We start from the raw sequence: 23100 nt of genomic DNA on the forward strand, positions 1-23100 counted from the left end.
GGATTCATATCCTGATGAAGTCATTTGTGATAAAGCACCACTGGACAGTGATTACTTACCAGGTAACCTTCCTCTGTTAGGTGTGTGTTATGTGGACTGCAGAAGGTGTGTGGGTACAGAAAGGGGTCTCTAATCCTGCAGCTGCGTGGGAGATGACTGGGCCCATACAGAGAGGTAGGGACACCTCTGGCCTCTTAACGACTTGAGACTGTCTAGTCTGCCTCAGTACCGTTGTGTGAGGTTTAGGTGGCTTTGGCTTAGTACTTTCTTTTCTTACTCTGCTTCTGAGTCCTGTGATGTAATAGCAGATGATTCTGATCTGCCGAGAAACCTGTTCTAACAGAAAATTCTGTTAGAATATAAAACCCACGATGGATACAGAAGAGATCAAATCAATTGAGCCTCTTGCATTAAGCGTATATGAGCAGTCAGGATTCATTCAGAGAAGCTCGGAGGGATGAATGCACTAAGAAAGGGGACATCCTCTGGAAGCAAGGGACAATGATACCTCAAGCACCAAAGGCTACAAAAAATACCAGAAATAAACCTCAAACTATAATCTTATGTTCCCACATGTCAAAGGAGATCCTGGTAGAAAATTGGGTAGGTTCTGGTGCCCGGATAAAAAGGCACAGACAGCTGCATCTGCACTGACCGCGCTCCTGCAGGTCCAGGCTGCCGTGTCTTTGTTGAGGGGCTAAGGTGTGGATCGCTTTGCAGGGGAGGAAACCAGATGGACAAGGAAACTGTAGCACTTTGGAGGCATTCCTGCTTCTGTTCTTAGTGGAGATCAGAAAGGAGGTTCGGGGTCATTTCAGTCCAATGCCCCTCTGGCTTGTTAGAGGTGACAGAAGAAAATTGCTCTAGATGTAGAGGAACGAAAAGATGCTCCTTCTTTTGGCTCTGCTGTTAGAATCCATGGAAGGACAGGGATGTCTCCATCTTGGCCGGAACTCAAGGTGGTAACCTGCCTCTTTCTCTTCAAGTTTTCAGGTCCCTCTAGAAATGAAAACACAGGTATTACCTTTTTCAGCGCTTCAAGGCATCTCTCTAATATTAAGATGGAGTGAGCACCTGACTGTACCCTGAGTGGAGCGTCAGCTGTTCACGACTGATGGGGACAAAGTTGGCCTCTGCTCCATGCGGATTCCAGATAAGTGTGAAATAGCTCCCCTTCCCTGTGCCACACCTCCAACCTGCCACACCCCCGCCGTCTCCGTCATCAACCTGAGACTATTCCATCGTTTCCAGCTCTTAGTATCAGTGTTCCTGTGTCTCTCTTTGAGTTGCAACAATTTCATTTTAAGCGTCCAGCAGAGAGAGAAAACTACTGGATGAAAATGAAGGTGATGCGGCAAGCTTTAGCATCAGCTAAAAACTGGGGTGATTCCCCTCGAGGTGTGAGAGCTATTGGAAGGCCCTCACATCAAGGTTCAAAAGAAACAACTAAAAATGCAGGCCCGGGGCTTCCCTGGTGGCGCAGTGGTTGAGAGGCCGCCTGGCGATGCAGGGGACACGGGTTCGTGCCCCGGTCCAGGAAGATCCCCGGCGGCTGGGCCCGTGAGCCATGGCCGCTGAGCCTGCGCGTCCGGAGCCTGTGCTCCGCAGCGGGAGAGGCCACAACGGTGAGAGGCCTGCGTACCACAAAAAATAAAAAATAAATAAAAATGCAGGCCCGCTGGAAAACGCTCATGGGAGGGAAGCCTCTTCTGGGTCGTCCCAGAGACGTTTGAAGAGAGGCGTGACTCACACAGGCCTTCAGATGCCAGAGGCTGCCGTGGCTGAGATGCTCTCCCAGGCCTCAGGGGAGTCGTCCACCTACATCCAGAAGAACCTGCCTCTCGAGCTCTGGGAGGAAGAAGAGCCCTTTCTAAAATCCCCCCACGTCCTCAGAGTGTGCCCCGGAGACCCCTGCCTCAGAATCGCCAGGGCGTCCGATCAGACCCTCTGGACCCTCAACGCTAGCGGGCAGCCAGGAGGAGTGCTCTGCGGCCCCGCTTGGAGGTCCATCACTGAGCTTTGCAGGGTGGGGGGCTGGGCTCACGGAGCTGGTTAGACTCATGCCCTGCCCTTATCAGCCTCGGCGGGGGGCTTCTGTGGGTCCCCTCACCTCTAATATGGGAATGGTCCTAGGACCCCACAGCCAGGGTGGTGCTGGGGGGAAATGGGCTGAGAGGTCAGGACCCCTCTGTCCGAACCTCCCAGACTGATTTCGGAACCTGGTCCTCCCCACCAGCTCAGGACTGGGCCGAACTTCTTCAACCTACCCCTACAGCAAGCCTGGTCCCACGGACCCTCTGAGCCTGGGGGCAGCGTCGTGGAGCTGCACCTCCGAGACTCCCTGGGCGAATGCGGAGGGTCTTCCACTCCCTGTACCCACGTGATGCCCCCACCCCCCCGGCCCACATGACCCTCACCCGTCTCAATCCTGCTCACGGGCTGTTTGCAGCCACTGGAGCGAGGAGGCTGCTCTTTCAAACGTCTGTTTTCTGAGGGGGTGAGGGATTGGGGCTGAACTGGGGGCTGAAGAGCATTGCACAGCCCTCAGCGCTGGGCCAGGCGGTCAGCTAACAGCAAAATGCGCCCCAGCAGAAGTCCCCGGCAGGCCTGTCTCCTAGCCTTGCCCTGCAATGGGCTGGCACTATATGCCTGCAGAGGACACACAGCTATACAACAGCAGGGCTGGAATTCCAGCCAGACCCGGTCCTGGGGCCTCAGCCCTGCTCGTAGCTCCTGATTTAAGGCAAATATTCAAGGAGGAAGAAGTGGAAATTAACACCAAGGCACTTGAGGAGTTTGGTCCTTCTTAGCCAAATGCTTTAAATTAAAAGGAGCATTTTAAAGGTCTTGATCTACCAGGACAGAAAGCAGGTTACTGGTCACTGGGGGCCGGGGGACAGGGAACAGGGAGCGACTGCTTAATGAAGTCTTATTTCCAGAAAATGAAAATATTCTGAAACTAGGTAGAGACGGCAGCAGCCCAACATCGTGAATGGGCTACATGCCCCCAGATTTTCACTTTAGAATGGTCAGTTTCACTCTGTGTAAAGTTTGCCTCAAAAAAAACCAACGAAAACAACAACAACAAAATACACCAAAAAAAAAAAAAAAAGTTCTTTGAAATTGGTCCAAGGCCTGACGTGGGACTCAGAGCCAGTGATCAGGTCCGCAAACATATGCTGCGCGCCCGTGGGGTGGAAGGCCGGGCTGTCCAGGCTCTCGCTCCCTAGGTGGGTGTCTCCCCCGTCTTCTAAGCCATTGCGCTGGGGCCTGGAGTAGGCTGGGGCATTCCTTGTCCCTGGGCGTCCCATTCTTCCTCCCGCCATCACCGGGGCTCCCCCTGCCAGCCCTGGTCCTGCCAAGCCAGCCTCACTGACCCATCTCCCTCCTCCAGCACCACCCCCGACCGCCCACAGGGAGGCCCCCCCAAAGCACAGAACCGCCCAGACCCCTCCTGATTGGAGACTCTCCATGCCCCACCTGTCTCCACACCCACACGTGCCCACCTGTCTGGGTCCCGTCCCCCAGGGCTCTTCCTCGGCTGCCCCTCCTCCTTTCCCCAGTTGGTGGAAGCACGTTTCCTTCACGTCCCAGCAACACTCGCCCTGTGTGTGCCCACCCACCATGCCCACCCCGCCAGGGCCTCGTCTGTGGGATTAGCCCTGCTCAGTCTAACGCCCAGAAGCACGAAGTCACTGCTTGACAAATCGATAACTGATTGGTCACTTCCTGGCTCCGGACAGCAGGACTGGGGTCCCACGGAAAGGATGCCAGAGGTGGACTGACTGACGGGCACCAGCACGAGATTCCAGGGCAGGGGCGGCGCTGCACCCACCTCCATCTGCTCGTGAATCCAGTCCAGGAAGGCGGTGATGCGGGTGTAGACTCCGGGCTTGTTCGCCGCGGCACAGCCAATGCCGAAGCTTGTGGCTCCCACCAACTTCCACACCCTCCTCTCTTGACACACCAGGGGCCCCCCGCTGTCTCCCTGGATGACAAGGAAAGAGCAAAGGGCACACAACAGGCACTGCCATGGTGTGTCCCTTGTCCTGGCGGCAGGATCCCCCCCTTCACTCTATCACAAAATACAGCACGAAGATGGCTCTGCCTTCACCCCCCAGTCCTTCTGGAACTGACTTGTACCCCTAATAGTGGGGTCCTTATCCTTTGGGGACGGTCCCCCTGCAGCCATCTCCCTGCCAGATCTTGGTACCCTGAACCCACGAAGGTCAAGGCAGCTGGGGAAACAGAGGGATGCTCCAGAGGGAGGGTCTGCCTGGCCAGGGGCTTCGGCTGGACCAGGCAGTGCTGGAGTCTCGCCCACTGTAGCTTTGCAGACTGGATTCCCTGGTTCCCACCTGCCCTCTGCCCCTTTGGTCCCTCTGCAAACTCCGAGACCCTTCCCACTGCCCAGCACCCAGGCAGAGGGGAGCGCTGGGTAAACACTGATATCCTGAGCAAACTTCTTCCCACGCCCTGTAAATTTGCTTTTCAGTCAGTCACAGGGACATGCTGGTGGTGGCCTCTCCCGCAGGCTGGGTTGCCACAGCAGAGCCTCGCCTTGCTCACAGCGTGGCCCCCAGGGGTCACCAGGGGCCCCTACCTGGCAGCTGTCCACACCGCCTTTCAGGTAGCCAGCACAGACCATGGAGGGGGAGATGATGCCACCGTACACGTCCCTGTGGTTGCAGATCTTGTTGGAGATCAGAGGCACAGCCGCATGGTTGAGGACCGGGGAGGCATCGCCTGGGTCAGAGCAGGGGGGGGTTCGTGTGGTGCGGGGGCCCCCACCGGGAACTCAGGGGGCCTGCATGCAGGTGGGGAAGCCTGGAGGTGGATGGCCTTAGAGCTCTGCCCCCTGGGGAGTGGGCTGGGGGACCCCGCTGCTTCATGTCAGGGCCACTCACTTCCCTAAGGTCACCAATGTGGGAGGATGGGGGGCAAATGTAGCCAACAGGGCCCCCCCCGCCCTGCCAGAGCCTGTCCTGGGCCAAGCACTTGACCTACACCAGTCTGTTTAGTTCCCAGAATAACCCAGATGACAGCAGGGAAACGGAGGCACGTGAAGATCCCACTCACAGCTTTGGGGTGGAACCTGGGGATGGTCAGCAGAAACTTGTACTCCCAAAGGCATCCACATCCCAACCCCTGGAACCAGGGACCGTGTCACCTTCTAAAAGGGACTTTGCTGATGTGATAAGACCTTGAGATGGGGACACGATGCCGGGCTCTCTGGGTGGACCTTAAGTGTAATCTAATCACAAGGGTCCTTCAAAGGGTCAGAGAAGGAGATGTGATGATAGGAGAAGCGGAGGTCAGAGGGGAGAGAGATTGGAAGATGCTGTGCTGCTGGCTTGAAGGTGGAGGTGAGGGCAGAAGCAAGAGATGCAGGGGCCCTAGAGGCTGGAACACGTGGGAACGGATCCTCCCCCAGAGCCTCTGGGAGGATCACAGCCCTCCCGACACACTGATTTATGACTTCTGATCCCCGTAACTGTAAGGTAATACACGTGCATTGCTTTAGGCCAGTAAATTTGGGGTCATTTGTTACAGCAGCGACAAGACACTAACACATCTGCGGTGGGTCAGCCTCGCCACCCACCCGAACAGATCGACACCCTCTAACTTCACCTGCTTGTAAACTGTGACCTTCACATATTACAGGCTCACCACAGGGCACACCCGCCTCCCATTCCTCTCATGTCTCAGCGGCCGGCTGGGGGTCTGCGCTACACCCCGACCGGGACACGTGGGCGGGGACATTACACGGGGAGCCTGGGGAGCAGGCCCACAGCCCTCTCGGCTCTAGGCACCCTGGACTCAGAATCTTGATTTCAGAACACTGACCTCCATCCTCTGTGGCCCCCCAGCCTGACGTCCAGCACATCTTCCCATCAGGAAAGTGCTCTTCAGAGTTGGGCAGACAGACTGGCTGGATCATCTCTGTTTGGAGAGGAAACAAGAGCTTTCAAGCCTGTGGCAGCTGTGGTCTGAGAAAACCGTCTTCTCAGTGCCTACCGCTCCGGCAGCTCAAGCCAGCTCCCAGAGAAAGGCCAGGTCCCTGGTCGTTTGGAAGCTATTTGCTCAGAGTAGGGACCCCTCGCCCACCAGAGCCCTGAAACTTTAAAACAACCCGAGACCGTGGCAACATGAGGGAGTCCAGACCAGGGCTCAGCATATTTTCTATAAAAAGCCAGATAGGGCTTCCCTGGTGGCGCAGTGGTTGAGAGTCCGCCTGCCGATGCAGGGGACGTGGGTTCGTGCCCCGGTCCGGGAAGATCCCACATGCCGCGGAGCGGATAGGCCCGTGAGCCATGGCCGCTGAGCCTGCGCGTCCGGAGCCTGCGCTCCGCAACGGGAGAGGCCACAACAGTGAGAGGCCCGCGTACCGCAAAAAAAAAAAAAAAAAAGAAAAAAAAAGCCAAATACTTTATATTTTAGGCTTGGCAGGCCACGTGGTCTCTGTTTCAACCCTCACCTCTGCCACAGTAGCATGAAAGCAGCCATGGGCCGTGGTGAACAAATGGGCCAGGCCGTGGGCCGATAAACCTTTATTTACAAAAGTAGGCAAAGGGTCAGATGCAGGCCATGGGCCATAGCCTGCCTGCTCTTGTTCTAGACCATGGGCACGCTGCTTTATGGACCAACAGTGTGTGAATATTCCCATCCCTCCTGACATATCTGGAGGCGACGAGCCTGCCTGTCCACGTGGGCTGTGTCACGTAAGCCCTCCACCAAAGACTGTCACGGGGCCTTCATGTGCCCGCGTTCTGGGACACGCTAAGCTTCCGGGGCAGCTAGAGGAGAGGTAGAAGGGGGAAGGGCACTCATTCTAATTTTTGTCAAAGTGCAAGTGTTGGCACCTCAGTTCTTTATAACCAAGGGTCATTAATCATAATTAACAAACCAACACCACCTTTACAATTTCTTTGTTTCTCTAGAAATATTTGTTTCCGAGTGTGATACGTAGAGAATTCTGTGTGCTGTGTGATAAACACACTGTTGATTCTGCCAGGTCCAACCTGCTGCTGGTCCTGAGCCAGGATCCTGCTCCGACAAGGGGCCTTGTTTATCATACTCTGCTGCTCTCTGAGCTGCCCTAGTCCTTGGGAAGCAGGAGGGGGCTTTCACTTATTTAGGAGTAAGCTCATATGCTTTGCTGCATCTGCAACACCTCGGAAAGTTCTGTCCTGTGTGGCTTTTCTGGTGTTTTTGAAACCTCCGGGAGTCAGGACTTGACGTTTCTGTGGAGAAACAGAGCCTCTGAACTCAGCAGCTGGTTGGGAGAGAACGTTTCTGAGTATTTCCAGGAGCTGGAGATTCCCAGTGTCTTCTGACTTGGAAAGAAAGGGCTGCGGGGAAGATCCCACCACAAGCAGCTGGCTGGCCTGGGAGGCCCTCTCTTTCTCAGCCAAGATTGAGACACCAGGCAGATGGGTGGGGACCTCACCACAATAAACACGACACAAGAAAAAGCTCTTTGTTCCCATGTGCCTGAGACCCCCTTCTACCACCCACAGGCACCAGGTGGTCTGGCCTGGGGAAGTCCCTTTAATCTCCAGGTGGTACCAGCAGAAAGGAAGTAGCACAAGTGAGGGCCCCCGTGGCCCCAGCCAAACCAAGTTGACCAAAGTAGAACCACACAGGCTCTGAAGTCAAATAATCATCAGAACCACAGCCCACAGAAGCAGGCCAGGACCTGCAGAGTGAACCTGAACAGGGTGACCGTCTGCTAAAATTGAAGATGTACGTCTCCTTACGATGTACGTCTCCTTAAGATGTACGTCTCCTAACACGATGGTCCAAATGACCAGAATGTGACTGAAGATTTCTTATCATACCAAGAAGGGGGAAAACCACAACTTAATACAAAGAGACGGTCAACTGAGGCCAATGCGGGAATGAATCCTGTATTGGAATTATCTGGCAGAGTTTGTAAGGCAGCCTTCATCACCATGCTTCAACAAGCAATTCAAATTCTCTTGAAACAAAGGATAGCAACAAAATGACAGAGACCCAGACGTACCGTTGAAAGTGACAGGCCCGGCCAGCTTCATGAGGGCGATGTCATTGCCCAACCTCTTTGGCTTGTACTTGCTGTGGTAGATGATTTTTTCCACCAGATGGGAGGGGGCTGGACTGTCCAGCAGAGAAACGAGGCCCACCTGGATGGTCCATGACTTGGGGAGGTAGAGACTAAAATGAGAAAGCCCCAAGCACGTTAACCCACGGACCCCTCAGGTGTCCCGAGAGCCGGTGCCAAAGAGATGCCAGCAGACGTCCCCCCCACCAGGCCCTGCAGAAGCACAGACCCACCCTATGCATTTCCTAGACAGGCCTTGCTCTTTGCACCTCTGGGCATTTGAGAAGTGAGCTGAACTTTGCTCCCTGTGAGAGTCCATCGGGGTCTGTTCTCCATCAGAAACCGAAGTAGAGGGAGGTGGAAATAACGGGGACAATTGCCCCTGTGTTTGGAAGTATCTTCTGTGGTTTTCTTCCAAGCCACCCCCCTGGAGAGAGACTCAAGGAGGGGTGGCTCTGGGGACACCCCTGCCTACCCTGCACCCTCCCTCTCCCTCTCAGCCACAGCATGGTCCACTGTGATGAGCTACGGGGAGGCCTAGGACCTTTACGTTGCTGGGTTCCCTCCCGCGAGAGCTTCCTTCCTCTTCCTTCTCTCTTTTCTGTAAGAGCTGCGGGCCAGAGATCCTTAAAATGAGCCCGGGGTCACCAGTCTCACCCAGCTGATGGAGCTGGATCCACAGTGAAGAAGGAAGGTGTCCCGCCCTGGGGACATTACTTTGTGACCATCCGGTCTGTCTTCCTGCTTTCTGGACCTGCCCTGCAGTCGACCACCCAAATCAGCCCTGTCCCAACATGGCCCGGACTGGGATGGGGGTCTGCAGAAGATGAGGACCCCCCGCAAGGAGGTCAGGAGAACTCACTCATAAACACAGTGGGCAGCAGTGACGATCCACACGGGGGTGATGACGGACCCTCCGCACAGGTGGTAGCCCTGGAACTGCAGGCTGGCCTGCCAGGGCCACTGAGCCAGCAAGGACACGTTGCCACCCACGATGCGCGGGCTGGAGCCCGTCCTCAGACCGCAGACTGCAGAGCGAGAGGGAGGGGCAGGGGCGGGAGCTTTGGCAGGAGCACAGGGTGAGGGATGGTGGGGGCAGGTCCCCTGCGGCGTGGGACAAGCAGGGTGCTGTAGGGGTGCAGTGGGAAAAGCCCGTCAGGACACAGCGCCAGGTACGGCGCCCCCTTGCCAGGAACACAGGGTGCCTGCCCAGGCTGGGGGCGGGCACTAAGCAGCCCGTGCACACTTTTCTGGCAGGAGGGGTGGGGAAGAGAAGGTGACAGAGAGTCAGGCGATTGGAGCCACCACGGAAGGACAGGACACTGTGCGCCGTGGTCCTGTCTGCTGCTGAGAAGTCGCCCAGGGCTCTCTTCACCAACCTGGCAGATGGGGGTCACAGAGTTCCCACCTGGCCCCTGGGAGGAAGGGACTGCCAACAGAGCGGTCCAAGGAGCGGGGAGGGGGGACAGGAGCCTGTGAGCCAGGGCTTCCTTCCGTTTCTCTCTGCGTTGCTGTAACTCTCACCTGAGCACTTCAAGGTAACCACGTAACCCGAGGTGCATCCCTCCCTAAAGTGGAGAAAGAATGCGTTTAATGATAAATACCCGAGGCCTGTGAACTGAACACTTTTTTTTTTTTTTACTTAAATCTTGGGGTAAAAGAAAAATAAACTTTACTCCCCTGCTCTTGAATACAGATTACAATTTAAAAAAAACCCACGAGAGTGAGGTCACACAATTCATTATAAAACACGTGACTACAGTGAGGTATGGTGTGCGTGACCGGGTGTTGAGTATTTCTAGGCTTTGTATAGCTAATGATAAGAAATGTATAATGAGCTATATTATATAAATATACACTGGTGTCATTTGCATGTCAGTTTTGTGGCTCTCCTGCCACAAAGTCCTTGCAGCCTGGGACACATGCATGTCAGAGAAGACCTCCCCCCACCCCCAGAGCTGAGATGTGATTGCCCGGGAAATGACACAGACTGTCCCTTGCGTGGGTGGGTGCTCATGTTACAATCCAGCCTGGGATCCCTTTGTAGATCCCTTTGTAGATTTCCTGCCTTTAGAGCCCCAGTCCTGTCACATGATCATGCAAGAAAAAGCTAGTGTCACCAGACTGAGGTTTTAGGACCCAAGAGATGAGCTGTCCCTGCAGATTTCACGTGGGTTCAGGAGCGACTGTCAATTGCGCAATAGGCTGACAGGCAGGTGTTTCCTGGAGCAGAGAACACACTCCTCTTGGGGTTTGGTCCAATGAGTCAGGAAGAGCACATGGAACGTGGGTTCAGAAAGCCTGACGTACCTCTGTGCACCAGACAGGTGACCCCTGTAAGCTTCAGGTACCTGACTGTCATTTAAGGATACCTCGTTTTACCTTCCTTATGACTTCTTTGGGGAAACATGTAATACAAATGGTGAACGTTAAAGTATTTTGTAAATAAAGAAGGATACGTTTCTTTCTTAATTTCTTTCTTTCTAATATTTTTTCTCCTCCCTCCCTCCCTTCTTTCCCCTAACACATCAGCAGCGCCCACTGTGTGCACGGTGCAATGCTGCATTTACGACACGCGCATCACGGGACCCCTTTACCATCCTTCCTCCCTCTGTCTGTTGGGCTGTATTTGCCTGGCTTGGGATTAAGTTCTTGTACCCCAGCCTGGTGCGTCCACCCTTCTAACCAAAGTGGCCAAACCCGCACCTTGACTTGGAGAACACAACCTCATGCACAAGTCCAGCGGATGAGTGGACATAAGTGGACACAGCACCACCTGGCTGCTTACCTCACGTACACCGACTGGTGTAAAGTGGTCACTTTGTCATCTGGCAAGAGGTGATTGATGGAAACGAACTCCTCTCGGAACTGCTCCTCCAGTGAATCCACTCTGATGGTGTCCGAACTCACATAGCTGCAAGCACAATGGAAACACAGACCTGATGTGTGGAATTCACTCTGTAGCAAATCTACCTGGGCTCAAGTCACAAGGATACAGGTAACATACTGGGACGGGAGTCATTTTGCAGCCCCAAACCGTAAATGGCTTCCTTCTGCCAACTTAGCAAGGTATGCCAGACCTGGAAGAGTCTGGGGCGACCCTCTCCCCACAGCCCATCCACCCACCATGGGCTCCAGCCACATGCGAGGGAGGACCACTTCCTGACGTAGCTGAGGGGACACTCCCTGATGCATTGAGCTGAACTGACCTTTGCTTGGCCTGAAGCGAGCCTCAGAGGGAACAGAACACAGAATTGGGTGGAGTGTTTTCAGGTGAGCACCGAAGTGGGGATGCTGAGCGCCCCAGGTACGATAGGCTGGGGGGGGGGATGAAAGACTTTCCCAGGCTGCCCAGAGCTGGCAGGGTTCCCGTTACAGACAGATGAGCACGTAGACGGAGAGATTCGGGGGCACCAGGACAAGTCAGTGTTTAAAGGGTCAGGAAACAGGTCTGGAGAATGATGGAAAAGAGGGAATAATATTTTTCAAATCAGGCATCCAAAGAGTTATGAGATGGGAGGTCGTGGAATGAACAAAAGACAGAGTCGCTGGCTTGCTTCGCTCATGAACTCACCAGCTTATCAAGCATGATTTCATCAGGTGATTGTAAACGCTGGGGGGCGGCGCGGGCAGCGTACGTGGTGTACAAAGTGCAGCCAGGTTTGAGTTTTGAGAAAAATGTAATCTAGGCAGCAGCAATGACCCTTCCAGCCTCCCCAGGTATTGCTCAACCCGCTGATACGTCAGGCACCAGATGAAAGAGCCGGATGTTACCGAGATGGAGATCCTGATACAGGTGGACTGGGCCACCAGTGGGGCGGTGAGGGTGAGGCAAAGGGACCCCAAAGGCTGCACCTGGAGCCCCATAAATTGTCAAAGTCTCAGTGGTAACAACAACCATGACCACAGACTCTTATAGGGCGTCCCTGCGGTCCAGGCTGGCTTCAAAGCCCCAAGATCACTTGACCCTCACAGCGACCCTTTAAAGCTGGTATTATTATTCGCCTTGTTTTTGAGGCCTCAGTCATGTGACGGGGCTGCAGGTGTGCTGGGATTTGGACCCAGGCAATCTGAGTTGCCAGTCTTTTTACTCTTTATCACAGACCTCTGACACAGGATGCTATAGAGCAGAGGGGATCAAAGGAGGGCTTTCAAGAGAGAAATAGGAAGAATAAACAAGAAAGGGTACAGAAGCAAACCTTAGAACTGAAGAAACAGGGAAGAACAGAGCAAGTTTAGAGGGAAGAAAATGGACAGTGTTGAGGGGACAGACCGGAAAATTGCACACTCCAGACTTGCCCTGGGATGGAACAAGGAAGGAGCCTCTCCGCAGACGGCTGGGGTGCAGAGACACCTGAGCACTGCCGGGAAGGGTTGGGAGAAGGAGAGAGGGGCTGCTGGGTCCTTCTGCAGGACAGAGGGGAGGCCAAGGATTCAGGGCAGGGAGGTGGTCCAGGAGGGAGAAGCAGGGGAGGCAGATGGGAAGAAGAAGGGACGCCCCCTAGTGAGTCCAAGGAACTACCTCCTATGGAGCAGAAATGCCCAAGGGAAGCTTTCAGCTGTGAGCCGTGGTGGTGGGGTTTGTGTGTGTGTCTGTGTAACTGGCGTGTGTGTGATGTGATGTGTGCGCATGGTGTGTGTGGCGTGTGTGTGTTTGTGGTGTGTGATGTGGGCTGCGTGTGTGTGGTATGTGAACTTCCTCCTTGCCTATGAGGGGTCAAGTCTACATAATTCCTGAAGGCAATTGAGTTGAGAATATGATGCTTCAGATTTGCAAGTCAGGGCTCCCTGCTCAGAGCGTGGAGGCTTTAACACCCGTTTCCTTGGGTGCCAACAGGGATGCCCACTTCCTGAGGAGAGTGTGGGTACTCAGAGCCTGCTGGTTTTGAACTCCAAGAATCCGGCACAAAGAGGAGCAGAAGTGCAGTCCTGGGCACCCGAGGAAGACAGCAGCTACCAGGGGCCCGAAGGAGGGGCCAGGGGAGGGACGGGGCCGCATCAGGGCCAAAATGTGTCGCCCCACTGCAAAAAGTCACGTAAGGAGCGCAGAACGTTGAAACATGGAGATTCCACTGCAATAGTTCTCTCTTCTACCTGTTTCTTTCTTCCACCTGTTGCTAATCAACTGTTTTGAATAACTGGACATTCACTAAATTGCTGACTTTTCGAACTTGGCTCCCTGGGGCTCCTTGGGAAGTGGGACCAAGCTGGGTGGTGTCGGGAAGCTGCCCAAAAGCTGTGGCCTGAGGAACTGGGGGCTCAGTCCTCAGCTCTGAAGCTCTCTATTGAATGTTTGCATCTAGGGTCCTGACCTGAGACGCCCCCAAACACGTTAGGTCCCATGTGACCTTGAGCAAGTCACTTAGCATGTTGGGACCTTGGTTTGCACGCCTGTGATGTCAGGCATCGCGGGGTTGCCATGGGGATGTCCAGGTGCCTTGTGCGTGCTCAGCTAAACGGCAGCTGTCTGCCCTCATCGTGATCACTGCTCATGTCCTGCCCACTGCTGGACACTCTCTGAATTACCTTGGAAATCCCAGCTGGGCACAGGCGACAGTAGCGTGGTGACTCTTCCAGTCCTCAGAGCACATGGTCCTCCAGGTGGCAGCCGTGAACACCTGGAGTGCGGCGTTCTGACCGCTCACGCGGACTGACCAATGCACAGGAAGACAGGTCATTAGTGGCCTGAGGAGCCCTGAGACCCGGCAGAATTTCTCTGCAGCCAGCCTAGACCCTCCCGTGCTGAGTCTGACCTGCCCCTGGTCAGTGCCCCACCCATGCAGGGTGGCCACAGTTCTTATCGTCTGTACCCCTGAGCTCTCTTGGAGTTCTCTTCTGCTTGCTTACAGAGTCTCCCCAAACCAATTTTAGCTCCATGTAAGGACCCTCCCTTAATACCCAGCCCAGGGTCTCCTGGGCTGAATGCCAGTTGGATCCCATGACTTAACAAAGGCATTGCCTTGGACCCATTTCTCAGATAGGGAAGGTCAGGGTCGGGTTGTACTGACATCCTCCTGCTTCTGCTTCTGAAAAGGCATGACCTTACCACATCGGTACTCATCTTCCCCGTCTTTGCAGTCGGACACTCCGTCGCATCTAGCCGTCAGCTCAATACACTTAAAAGACGACCGACACCTGTACTTCCCGGAGCAGTCAAAGTGGACTGAGGAAAGGAGGGAGGGGGTCGGGGAAGGGCTGCTTCAGTGCACAGCACTGACAACCGTGCACCTGCCACGCGGCCTTGAGCTTGCCCAAGCGTCATGAAGGCTGCATTGAAACGGCACCACTGCCAGCAGCCTGTTTCCCTCAGCCCAGTTTCTGTTCCAGATTCCAGCGGGTGGGGCAGCTGCACCCCACCGTGTCTCCCTAAGTGACCTCAGGCCACAACTCAAGATGAATTTAGACTCCGGTGGCTCAAGGTCCAGAGAGAAAGTGCATGGCTGTGGCCGACTGGCTAAGCCGGCTGAGCAAGGAGACTTGAGAGAGGACCCCTGGCCCCCACTCTACCTCCTGCCTTCTCTGACCCTGGGCGAGAAGTGAGGGCACCATGGACCCCAAAGCCGAGCACGTGGAGAGTTAAACTGATCTGAGATCCGCCTATTTGAAGAGTAAATGCAAAATTGTTCCCTATCAGGGACCATTCAAATGACTCTCTTTCTCAAAAGCCACTTGCACCTTATTTGAAACCCAGCTTGGCCTGGCATGAATGGCCTCCTTGTCTCCTCCACCCGCTCCCACCCTCTCCTGCCTGTGGGTTCAGTTTCATCAGCTGCCTTTGGCCACTGTTAACTGGGCAGAGGCTCCTTGGTGACGAAACCTCCACCACAGCCAAAGGCCCCGCTGGGGCCCTGGTCGGCTTCACGATCCTGCCGGCAAATAAAGCTCAAATCAGCAAACCCAGAGGGTGTTTGCCTTAGTAATTAGGGCTGTGTGGCGGGCCCGGGTTGGTGTGAGGGGGGAGCCCATGAAAGTCTAAACGCCTGAACAGGTATTTGAGAACCTACTAAATAATGGATGGTACTCACTGCCCAGACCAATGGCCAGTGCTAATATCAGTGCAATTATCCCGATGACAATGATGGGAAAGAACTTCAGTGGCAGCAGAGACAGGAACTGGGCAGCCACCGCGTCAGCATCTAGAAACCAAAAAGCGGGGAGAGCAAAAGGCCACGGAACAGCGAATCTGAATGAAATAAAACAAAATTTAGCTCTTCATCCCCCCTGCCCTCAGTGCAGAGAATGTTCCAGCCCAAAGGGAGTTGACTTCGAGAAATGGCCACCTACCCGGGGGCACATTCTCTAAAAGTTGAGCCCCAAGCTCCCCAACACCAGCCCAGCTCCATCTGTCCTCGGTTAGGGGACGGTGTGATGGGTTGAATTGTGTCCCCCAAGAGACATGTTTATGTTCAAACCCTCAGAACCCAGAATATCATCTTATTTGGAAATAGAGTCTTTACAGAGGTGATCAAGTTAAATCAAGGCCATTAATGTGGGCCTTAATCTAAAATGACTGGTGTCCTGATAAACGGGAAATTCAGACACAGAGACAGACACACACAGAGGGAAGATGATGTGAAGAGACACGGGCAGAGGCCATGTGAAGAGGAAGACAGAGATGGGGGTGATACATCTATAAGCCAGGGAACCCATGATTTATTAGCAAACCCCAACATCTAAGGTGAGGCAAGGAAGGATTTCCCCTGCAGGGGTCAGAGGGAGCAAGTCCTTGCAGTCACCTTAGTTTCAGACTTCTAGCCTCCAGAGATAATAGATTTCTCCTTAGGCCACCAAGTCTGTGATGTTTTGGTGGCCCTAGGAAACTAATATGGAGGGGAGGTAGAACCCCAACTCCCAAGGATGTTTTCCTACAGAGGAAGGCAACATGTAAAACCCAAGCAGGGTGCTTTCAGGAGAGAGAGAGCTGGGATCTCTGAGAGGGTCACCAGATGATGTGTGGGTCATTCTCCACCAGTCCTGGGCATAGACACCGAGGGCCTTTATTCCAGACCATCTCTTGGAGGAGGCTGGCAGAGCAAACAGCTTAGAAGACAGAGATGGTGTCCTTCTCCAGAGCAAGGGACAGGTTATTATTTACATCTGGCTTAATAAATACCACCTCTTCCTTTGGGACAAAGCTTGTGCAGGTCTGTTTGAAGCCCATTATAAAAGATGTGGATCCCCTCAGCTCAGGGCTCCTCAGCTGTGGTGCAGACCCGCTGCATGTACAGCGTGCACCTGGGCCGCTCCACGTTGCTGCTGAGGGACGTGGTGGGCAAGCGTGACCTACTCAAACAGGATGCTCGTGCCACCTGTGCTGTGCGTACACGTGTCTGACGGAAGGGCTGTGTCTTCTGCCAGCATCCGTGGGACTGGGGCAGGCTGACTTGTTAGCTTGCAAGTAGGGTAAAGCCCCAGACCCTTCCCAGTTCTTGCCTATAGAACAAGGCTGATTTGGTAGAAAAGAAGATGTGAAGAGCTTAAGATACCCAAAAGTGCAAGCCTCTCTGGACAACAGGAGGATTTCCACTGCAACGTTCACTCTCAGGAGAACAGGCCATTTCATGCAAATTATCTCATCAATCCTGAAAATACATCTATGCTGAAGTTGTCCTCTCTTATAATTAGGAAGGTTAGAATGTAGGGAGGGGAGGAAGCTTCCCAGGCCTCACATGATGACACAGGACGGAGACTGCCTTGGCCTGTTTTCCTGCTCTTGGAGACGTTGGGCCGAGAGTCTCCCATGGAAGAGCCAAAAAGAGGCTCCCTGTCTGTCTTTGGAAACCCACAACTTCATCTTCTGGCTATAAAGACTGCGATTATAAAATGGTCAGTACCCTTCCCGGTTGCCCAAAACAGAAGTGAATTAGAAAACAAAAATGGAAAAAAGAAAGCGATGAAATGGGAGAAAAAGGAGAAAAGAGTAAACAAGGAAAACGCAGGAGCAGAAAGGGAAGAATGGGGGGATAGGAGATGCACATCAGACTCTGTGCTGTGAGTGTGGAGCGGGGCAGAGGGACCACCCGCACGGTCCTTGTTTAGCCTTGGATGCAGGAGCAGGCAGCTTGTTCCAGGGTGTGCTCTCAGCACCTAGAATGGCACTAGCCATTCCACGGTCCTCAGTAAATGTTAGTAGATTGAAGGAATGGATGGATGGATGGATGGATGGATGGATGGTTGGTTTGGGGATGGTTTCGGGATAATGAACGTGGTTTTATCTCAAGGCCAGAGACCAGTTCCTTTCAGGATGACCCATTTAGAGTCAGCAAAGCAGACCCCTCCCCTCCACCTCCCCCGCCTCCGGAAGCCTGCCCCAATCAGTCACTCTCCCTACTGAGATGCTGGCTCTCCAGTCACACTTTAAAACTCAGCAGGAACCCCAGAATGACTTCTCATCATTCTAGCTGTTCTGTATCTAAGAGTGAGGTTTAGGAAGTGAGCCCCAGTTGTAGATCCAGAGTGTCCTGCAGTTATAGCGCCTCCTGCAGTCACAGCGCCTTTGTATCCGCTCACATTTGCCACTTTACGGCTCCTCGGCCGCGTGCCCTGTGGTCCCACTGTGGTCCCCCTCCTCCTTGCCCTGTCTTTGAGGTCATGCTTGGAATAAAAAGCAAAAGGTATAGCATCTCTTCAAAGGAGGAATGCAAATGATAAACAAGCACACACACAAAAACCCTTCAACCCCTCTGGAAACGAAAAACACACCACAAATTAGACACAATTACATATCACCTTTGCAATGTATTATTACTACTACTACTACTACTATTTCCACTGCAGTCCAAAGTGAAAGGAAATGGATCTCCACTTAACAGTCCATAAGAGTATAAATTGTGTCAACTTTTTGACAGTCAAATTGGAAATATGTACCAAAAAGCTAAAAAATGGATAGAATTTTTGACCTATTAATTCCACTTCTAGGAATTTATCCTAAAAAGTCATCATAGATGTACACAAATCTCTATGTAAAGGGCACTTAAAGGAGCGACCTTGAAAATATTGATGCACGGACAGATGGAGACAGCCTAAGTGACCAACAAAAGGGAGGTGGTGAAATAACAAATGGCATAGAAATATCTAAAACGATAGAGGACAGGGGTCGGCAACGTGTTTCTGTGAAGGACCCGATCATAAATGTCTTAAACTTTATGGGCCATAAGTGGTCCCGTCACAACTTCTCAACTCTGCAGCTATGGCCTGAAAGCAGCCAGACAAAATGTGAATAAATGGATATGTCTGTGTTCCAATAAAACTTTATTTATAAAAACAGACAGAGGGCCAGATTCGGTCCAGGGGCCATAGTTTGCCAAGCCTTAAAGGCTATTTAATTATTTAATGTCATGGAAAGATGAACATAATATTTTTAAGTTAAAAAAAAAAAAGCTTCAAAATCATACAAATAGTACAGGCAGACCTCGTTTTATCACGCTTTGCTGATATTGCAGTTTTCATAAATTGAAGCTTTGTAGCAACACTGTGTAGTCAGGTAAAGGCTAGCATTTTTTAGCGATGAAGTTAATTGTTTAAGTTAAAACGTAATTTTTTAATTAGGGTATGTACATTGTTTGGGGGCATAAGGCTATTGCACACTGAATAGACTATGCTATCGAATAAACTTGACTTTTTGTACGTATGGGGAAACTAAAAAATTAGTGTGACTCATTTTATTGCAATATTTGCTTATTGCAGTGGTCTGGAACCAAACCCAAAATATCTCTGGGGTCTACCTTCATATTTCACTTCCAAAGAGAAATACAGATATGTTGATAGGAAAAAGGCAAGAAATAAATTATAAAGTGCTAATAGGTTTATCTCTGAGTAAGAGTAAAATTGTGGTTCATCTTAAAAAAACTTTGATTAACTGTATTTTCTAATTTTCTCTCATAAACAATGTATTGGTTTATTTAAAAAGAAAAGTTTAAAAAAGTTTTTATTCCTTCCCATGACTAGGAATTAATCATGAAGAAATGATCAAAACTTAGCAGAAAAGAATATGTATAGTGCTATCATGTTATGATTTATATTATAAAATATTAGAAACAATTATATGTCAAATGATGACCCAAATGGCTATGTAAATTACACACCTACCTGATCCTATAAAAAAGGGCATTTAGAAAACCAAAAAGCACATGGAAGAACGCCTGTCTGCACCTGCACTGCCTGTGAGTGTATACTTATGGTCAAGGACATGGAGAGAATAAAGAAAATGTAAAAACTAGCTAAGTTTGGGTGCTTAGGTAACTGCAGGATGTTTTTTCTTCATTTCCACTGATGCTAATTTTTGAAAAGCATTTGTAAGTTGTGTATATTTTCCCTTACTTGAAACCTCTTCTCCCACCTCCCATCGGTCCACATCCGCTGTCCAGGTGGTTTAAAAGGAATCGTTAGTGCGGCCCCCATGCCATGCTTTCTGGAACCCTAGCCAGGGGCCCCGGATGTCCCTCTGCCCAGCCCCTGGGCTCAGCCTTCCCGACTGCAGCCAGGACCAGGGAGCCACAGCTTCCTGTGACAAGTCCTGATAGGGTCTTTGCCAGAAAGATCCTATCCAGGCACGAAGGAGTCTGCCATTTCTCCAAGCATTTATGACCCATTTCCAAAACCAACTTTCCTTCCTTCAGTTGCTAGGAGCAACTCCGTCACCTGCTGTTGAATTTTAATCTAGGTATCTGATACCGTGAGGGCAACCGGCTTATTTTAAGTTTTCTGGAAGGGCTGGTGACCACTGATTGTCAGGAATTCCTGGAGGGCTCAGAGATTTCCTGGCCAGGATCTGACCCCTAACTCCCAGGGGCAGTGGGAGCCTGGATTTCTGAAAACCTCCATCCAGAGAATACCAACACCTGTCTCCAGGGAGTTGGCAAGAGGCTAACCAAAGTGACGGCCCCCCTAATGCCCCTTCTCTCCAGGACTCTGCAAACACGAGGAAGCGGCCTGTGGGTGTGAGGGCTCCTGGGGAGATATTTCTCCAGGGGAACACTCAGCCACATCCATCATCTATATGGGGGAGGGGAGGTGGGGCAGAAATGATCCCTGGTGCCACCTACCTGGTGTAACAGGACTTATTTTCAAATCGTCAAGGCCGAAAAGCGATCTGAAGGAGAAGGGGGCTTCGGCAGCAGGTGGGTCATTTTCCCCCATGGTGACTATTTCAGGACCTCGGAGACCAGGCTCTACCTCCACCTCCTTCGCAGGAAAGAATAGAGAGCGTTTGCGTCCCTATTTATAGTTTTAGCATCAAACGAATCTTTGTCGTGTGAAATCTTTGAAGTCTGGCAATCCACATAAAGAGCTTTCAGTGCCGATAAATCAGAACTATTTGTCCAGGGAGAACGCATTTTTTTTTTCCTGAGCCACAGCAGATAACGCAGAAACATCTAGAGTGAGCGAAACTACGAATGTAATTCTGCCAAACGTATGACTTTCCCATTATTTGTTCAACCAATCTTCAAATCAATTGAATAGCATGTCTCTAGAGATATGCCCTTTTACCATTTAGAAGTTAGTTACCATTATTTTTCAGAAGATACATTACTTTCAAACCCTTTCCTTCTCTCTTTTGTCCCACTTAAACTTGACCCTTGGCCCGTGCAGGTGATACACCTACCATACTATAAGAAGTCTGGATACTCACATCATGTCCGTGCCCCCAAAATGCAGATAGCACCAAGGAAGGGACGCTCACCCACAGTATTCGGAGCTTCCCGTAAACACAACCTTTTCCTGGCTCGCACAGGCTTGACCTAATTAAGGATGAAAGTATCCTCGCCCTCTGGGTGCCCAGTCCCCCCCCCCCTTACCTCGCAAAGGGAGGAGTGGCTGGGGACTGCGGGCTCGCCCAAAAGCTACACGGGGGATCTGTTTCCTCCAAGAGAATTCCACCTATCGTGACGCCGGACAGGTCAGAAGCCCTTGGAAGTCATTTCCAATAACTCAAAAGAGGGGCAGAGGGAGCAAAGAAACAGTCCGAATGTTCCCGACTGAATTCCAACTCACTCTCCGAGGACTCAGGCGAGAGCACCCCAGGAAGTTGCTGCAACGCGCTAACACCTAGACTTTCCAAGTCATATAAACATGGATACTTAGATCACCCATTGTTATTTTCTCTCCATTTACTTGTAATGTTTGAAATTCAAAAGGGAACTATTAAGCCACTTAAAACAAACTCCGTCTTCATGCTGTTTCACGTGGCCATGGGAAAATCTAAGCAAGAGTCATGCGCTAAAAATGTTTATTTCATTTCATTGCGAGAGTAGCTTCGACGAATAGCTTAGGAAACTAATAATTCACATTCGGCGTCTTCTACCCTGATTCTTGCTCGTAACTGCAGCTTGCCGTCAGCCTGCGGCAAAGTCCACAGCCTGGCTTTAGAACGAGAATAAGAATCAACAGCCAAATGCTTTCTGAAACGGGGAACCTAGGTGAGGGAGTCCCTTCCCAGCAGGTCGTGGTTGGGAGGTTTCACACCCAGAAATGTTGAGAAGTCATCTTTCAGAAGCGGCTTCTCTCCCCTGCACCTGCCCCACCCCCGCCCCCCACTCCACTCACCATTTCTGGAGCCGCCATCATTAAAAGCAGAAATAATTTCCTTTCTCATTATAAAAGCAAGCGTGATGGTAAGCAGGCTGCCAACAGGAGAGTCCAACCGGGAAATATTTCCACCGGGGCGCTCAGCCTTGTCGACTCAATCATCACGCAAATGGCTTGATCACGGGCCCCTGGGTAACCCTACCTGGCAGTGACTATCAAGTAGCCACTGGTGGTTGACTGCAGAGACCAGAGAGGGGAAAATGTGGCTTGCCTTTAATTAGTTAAGTAAGGTAAGCAAACCTTTTCAGAAACTTCTCATAAGAGAGGCTTTGGGACACAGGCACTCCTTTTATTTAAAAGAACAGGCAGGTCCTGCCCACTGCTGAGCAAGGTCACCCAGCAGGGCAGGGAAACTCTTTGGTGGGGCTTTCGAGCCCCCTGTGTGCCCGACCTCAGGTTTAGACTTGCAGCGCTCTGCAGACAAAAGACAGGGGACCCGCAGCCAGCACTCTACAGAGACACCCTGCCCGCTCCACTCTGCAGAGTCCTCTGCGTCCCAAGAGGCTTCTGCACACAATACGGCTTAGAGATGTGTTATCAGGAAAGCACAGAGCCCTGCTGCTGTGGGCAGGGGACTAGGAAGCCCTTTGGAAGGCCAGGGTGAATGTGAGCTAGATGAGAGTCGTGCATTCACTGATTCAGCAAACATTGATGGGCCGTCTGCCATGAGCCAGCCATCTAGACTCAGAGCAGGTGGCAGAGGGGACAAAGCACTCACCTGTGGTCTCAGGTGATGACAAACAGTAGGAAGAGATGAGGCCAGGAGAGGTTTAGATAATGATGGGACGGTGTGGTGGAGGAAGGCCTCCAGGAAGGAAGTGATGTGTTCGTAGAGCCCTTGATGATGTGGCAAAGTGGGTCTTGTGAGCCTGATACTAACCAGGACTCTTGGCCTCCTTAACCAAGAGAAATTGATAAGAGGCCAGACAAGAAATTCAGGCAAGGCTGTATCGGGGCTCCTGTGGCCACAGGAAGGAGCAAAAGCAAGTAACACGTTCCCTTGATCGCTCCCCGAGGGGGGTTGAGCTGTTTCTTACATGGGGTGAGGGGAGGGGTGTGTCCAGGGGTCAGGCCAGAGGGTGGCTCAGGTGGTCTGCCCACCCTTTTGGTGGTGTTGAGTGCAGGGGGCATGCGCAGTGCCTTGCTTTTGCTCCCAGCTCTTCAGAAGTGGCAGTTGGGGTTTTGTTTTTTTTTTTTTTTTGGTCTTTTTGTATTTTTTGAATCTTGTTGTCCAGAATTTGTCCTAACTGTGCATGCATGAAGTTATCTTTAATTCTTTATAGTTTCTTTGCATTTTGTTTCTCTAGGAGACGTTTGTCCAGGTGCAAGCACTGCAGCAAAGGATCCCAGGTCCCAGCCTGTCTCCAGCTAAGAGGGGAGCTTGCTCCAAGCATGGGACCATCAATGCCAAAGGCCCAGTGGAGAGGATG

General features: G+C 52.0%; 1 protein-coding gene across 2 annotated transcripts; it reads right to left on the reverse strand.

Moving 5' to 3' along the window:
* Positions 1 to 957: 957 nt before the first annotated feature.
* TMPRSS3 (transmembrane serine protease 3) lies at positions 958 to 20266 on the reverse strand. 2 transcript variants are annotated; one of them, XM_004264588.2, is made up of 13 exons: positions 20128 to 20236; positions 15109 to 15219; positions 14130 to 14246; positions 13610 to 13733; positions 10872 to 10997; positions 9608 to 9651; positions 8946 to 9111; positions 8027 to 8196; positions 5848 to 5943; positions 5632 to 5634; positions 4604 to 4746; positions 3836 to 3988; positions 982 to 999 (listed from the first exon to the last, which is right to left on the reverse strand). In XM_004264588.2, exons 1-13 carry the CDS (start codon positions 20219 to 20221, stop codon positions 982 to 984), a joined length of 1365 nt encoding a protein of 454 aa, XP_004264636.2. In that variant the 5' UTR covers positions 20222 to 20236. The 2 variants fall into 2 exon arrangements, with proteins under 2 accessions (XP_033273698.1, XP_004264636.2); XM_033417807.2 differs by lacking the exon at positions 5632 to 5634 and having other exon boundaries at positions 958 to 999; positions 20128 to 20266.
* Between the last annotated feature and the right edge of the window lie 2834 nt (positions 20267 to 23100).

This window comes from Orcinus orca, chromosome 5 (genome assembly GCF_937001465.1).
Source record: "Orcinus orca chromosome 5, mOrcOrc1.1, whole genome shotgun sequence".
In the NCBI taxonomy this organism is placed as follows: Eukaryota; Metazoa; Chordata; class Mammalia; order Artiodactyla; family Delphinidae; genus Orcinus; species Orcinus orca.

Coding starts and splice junctions, on each gene's coding strand:
- TMPRSS3 (XM_004264588.2), bottom strand. CDS start 20,221: ATGGGGGAAAATGACCCACCTGCTGCCGAAGCCCCCTTCTCCTTCAGA. Junction 13,734..14,129: donor GGAAGATGAGTACCGATGTG/GTAAGGTCATGC, acceptor TGCATTGGTCAG/TCCGCGTGAGCGGTCAGAAC. Junction 5,944..8,026: donor CGGGCCTGTCACTTTCAACG/GTACGTCTGGGT, acceptor CTCTCCAAACAG/AGATGATCCAGCCAGTCTGT.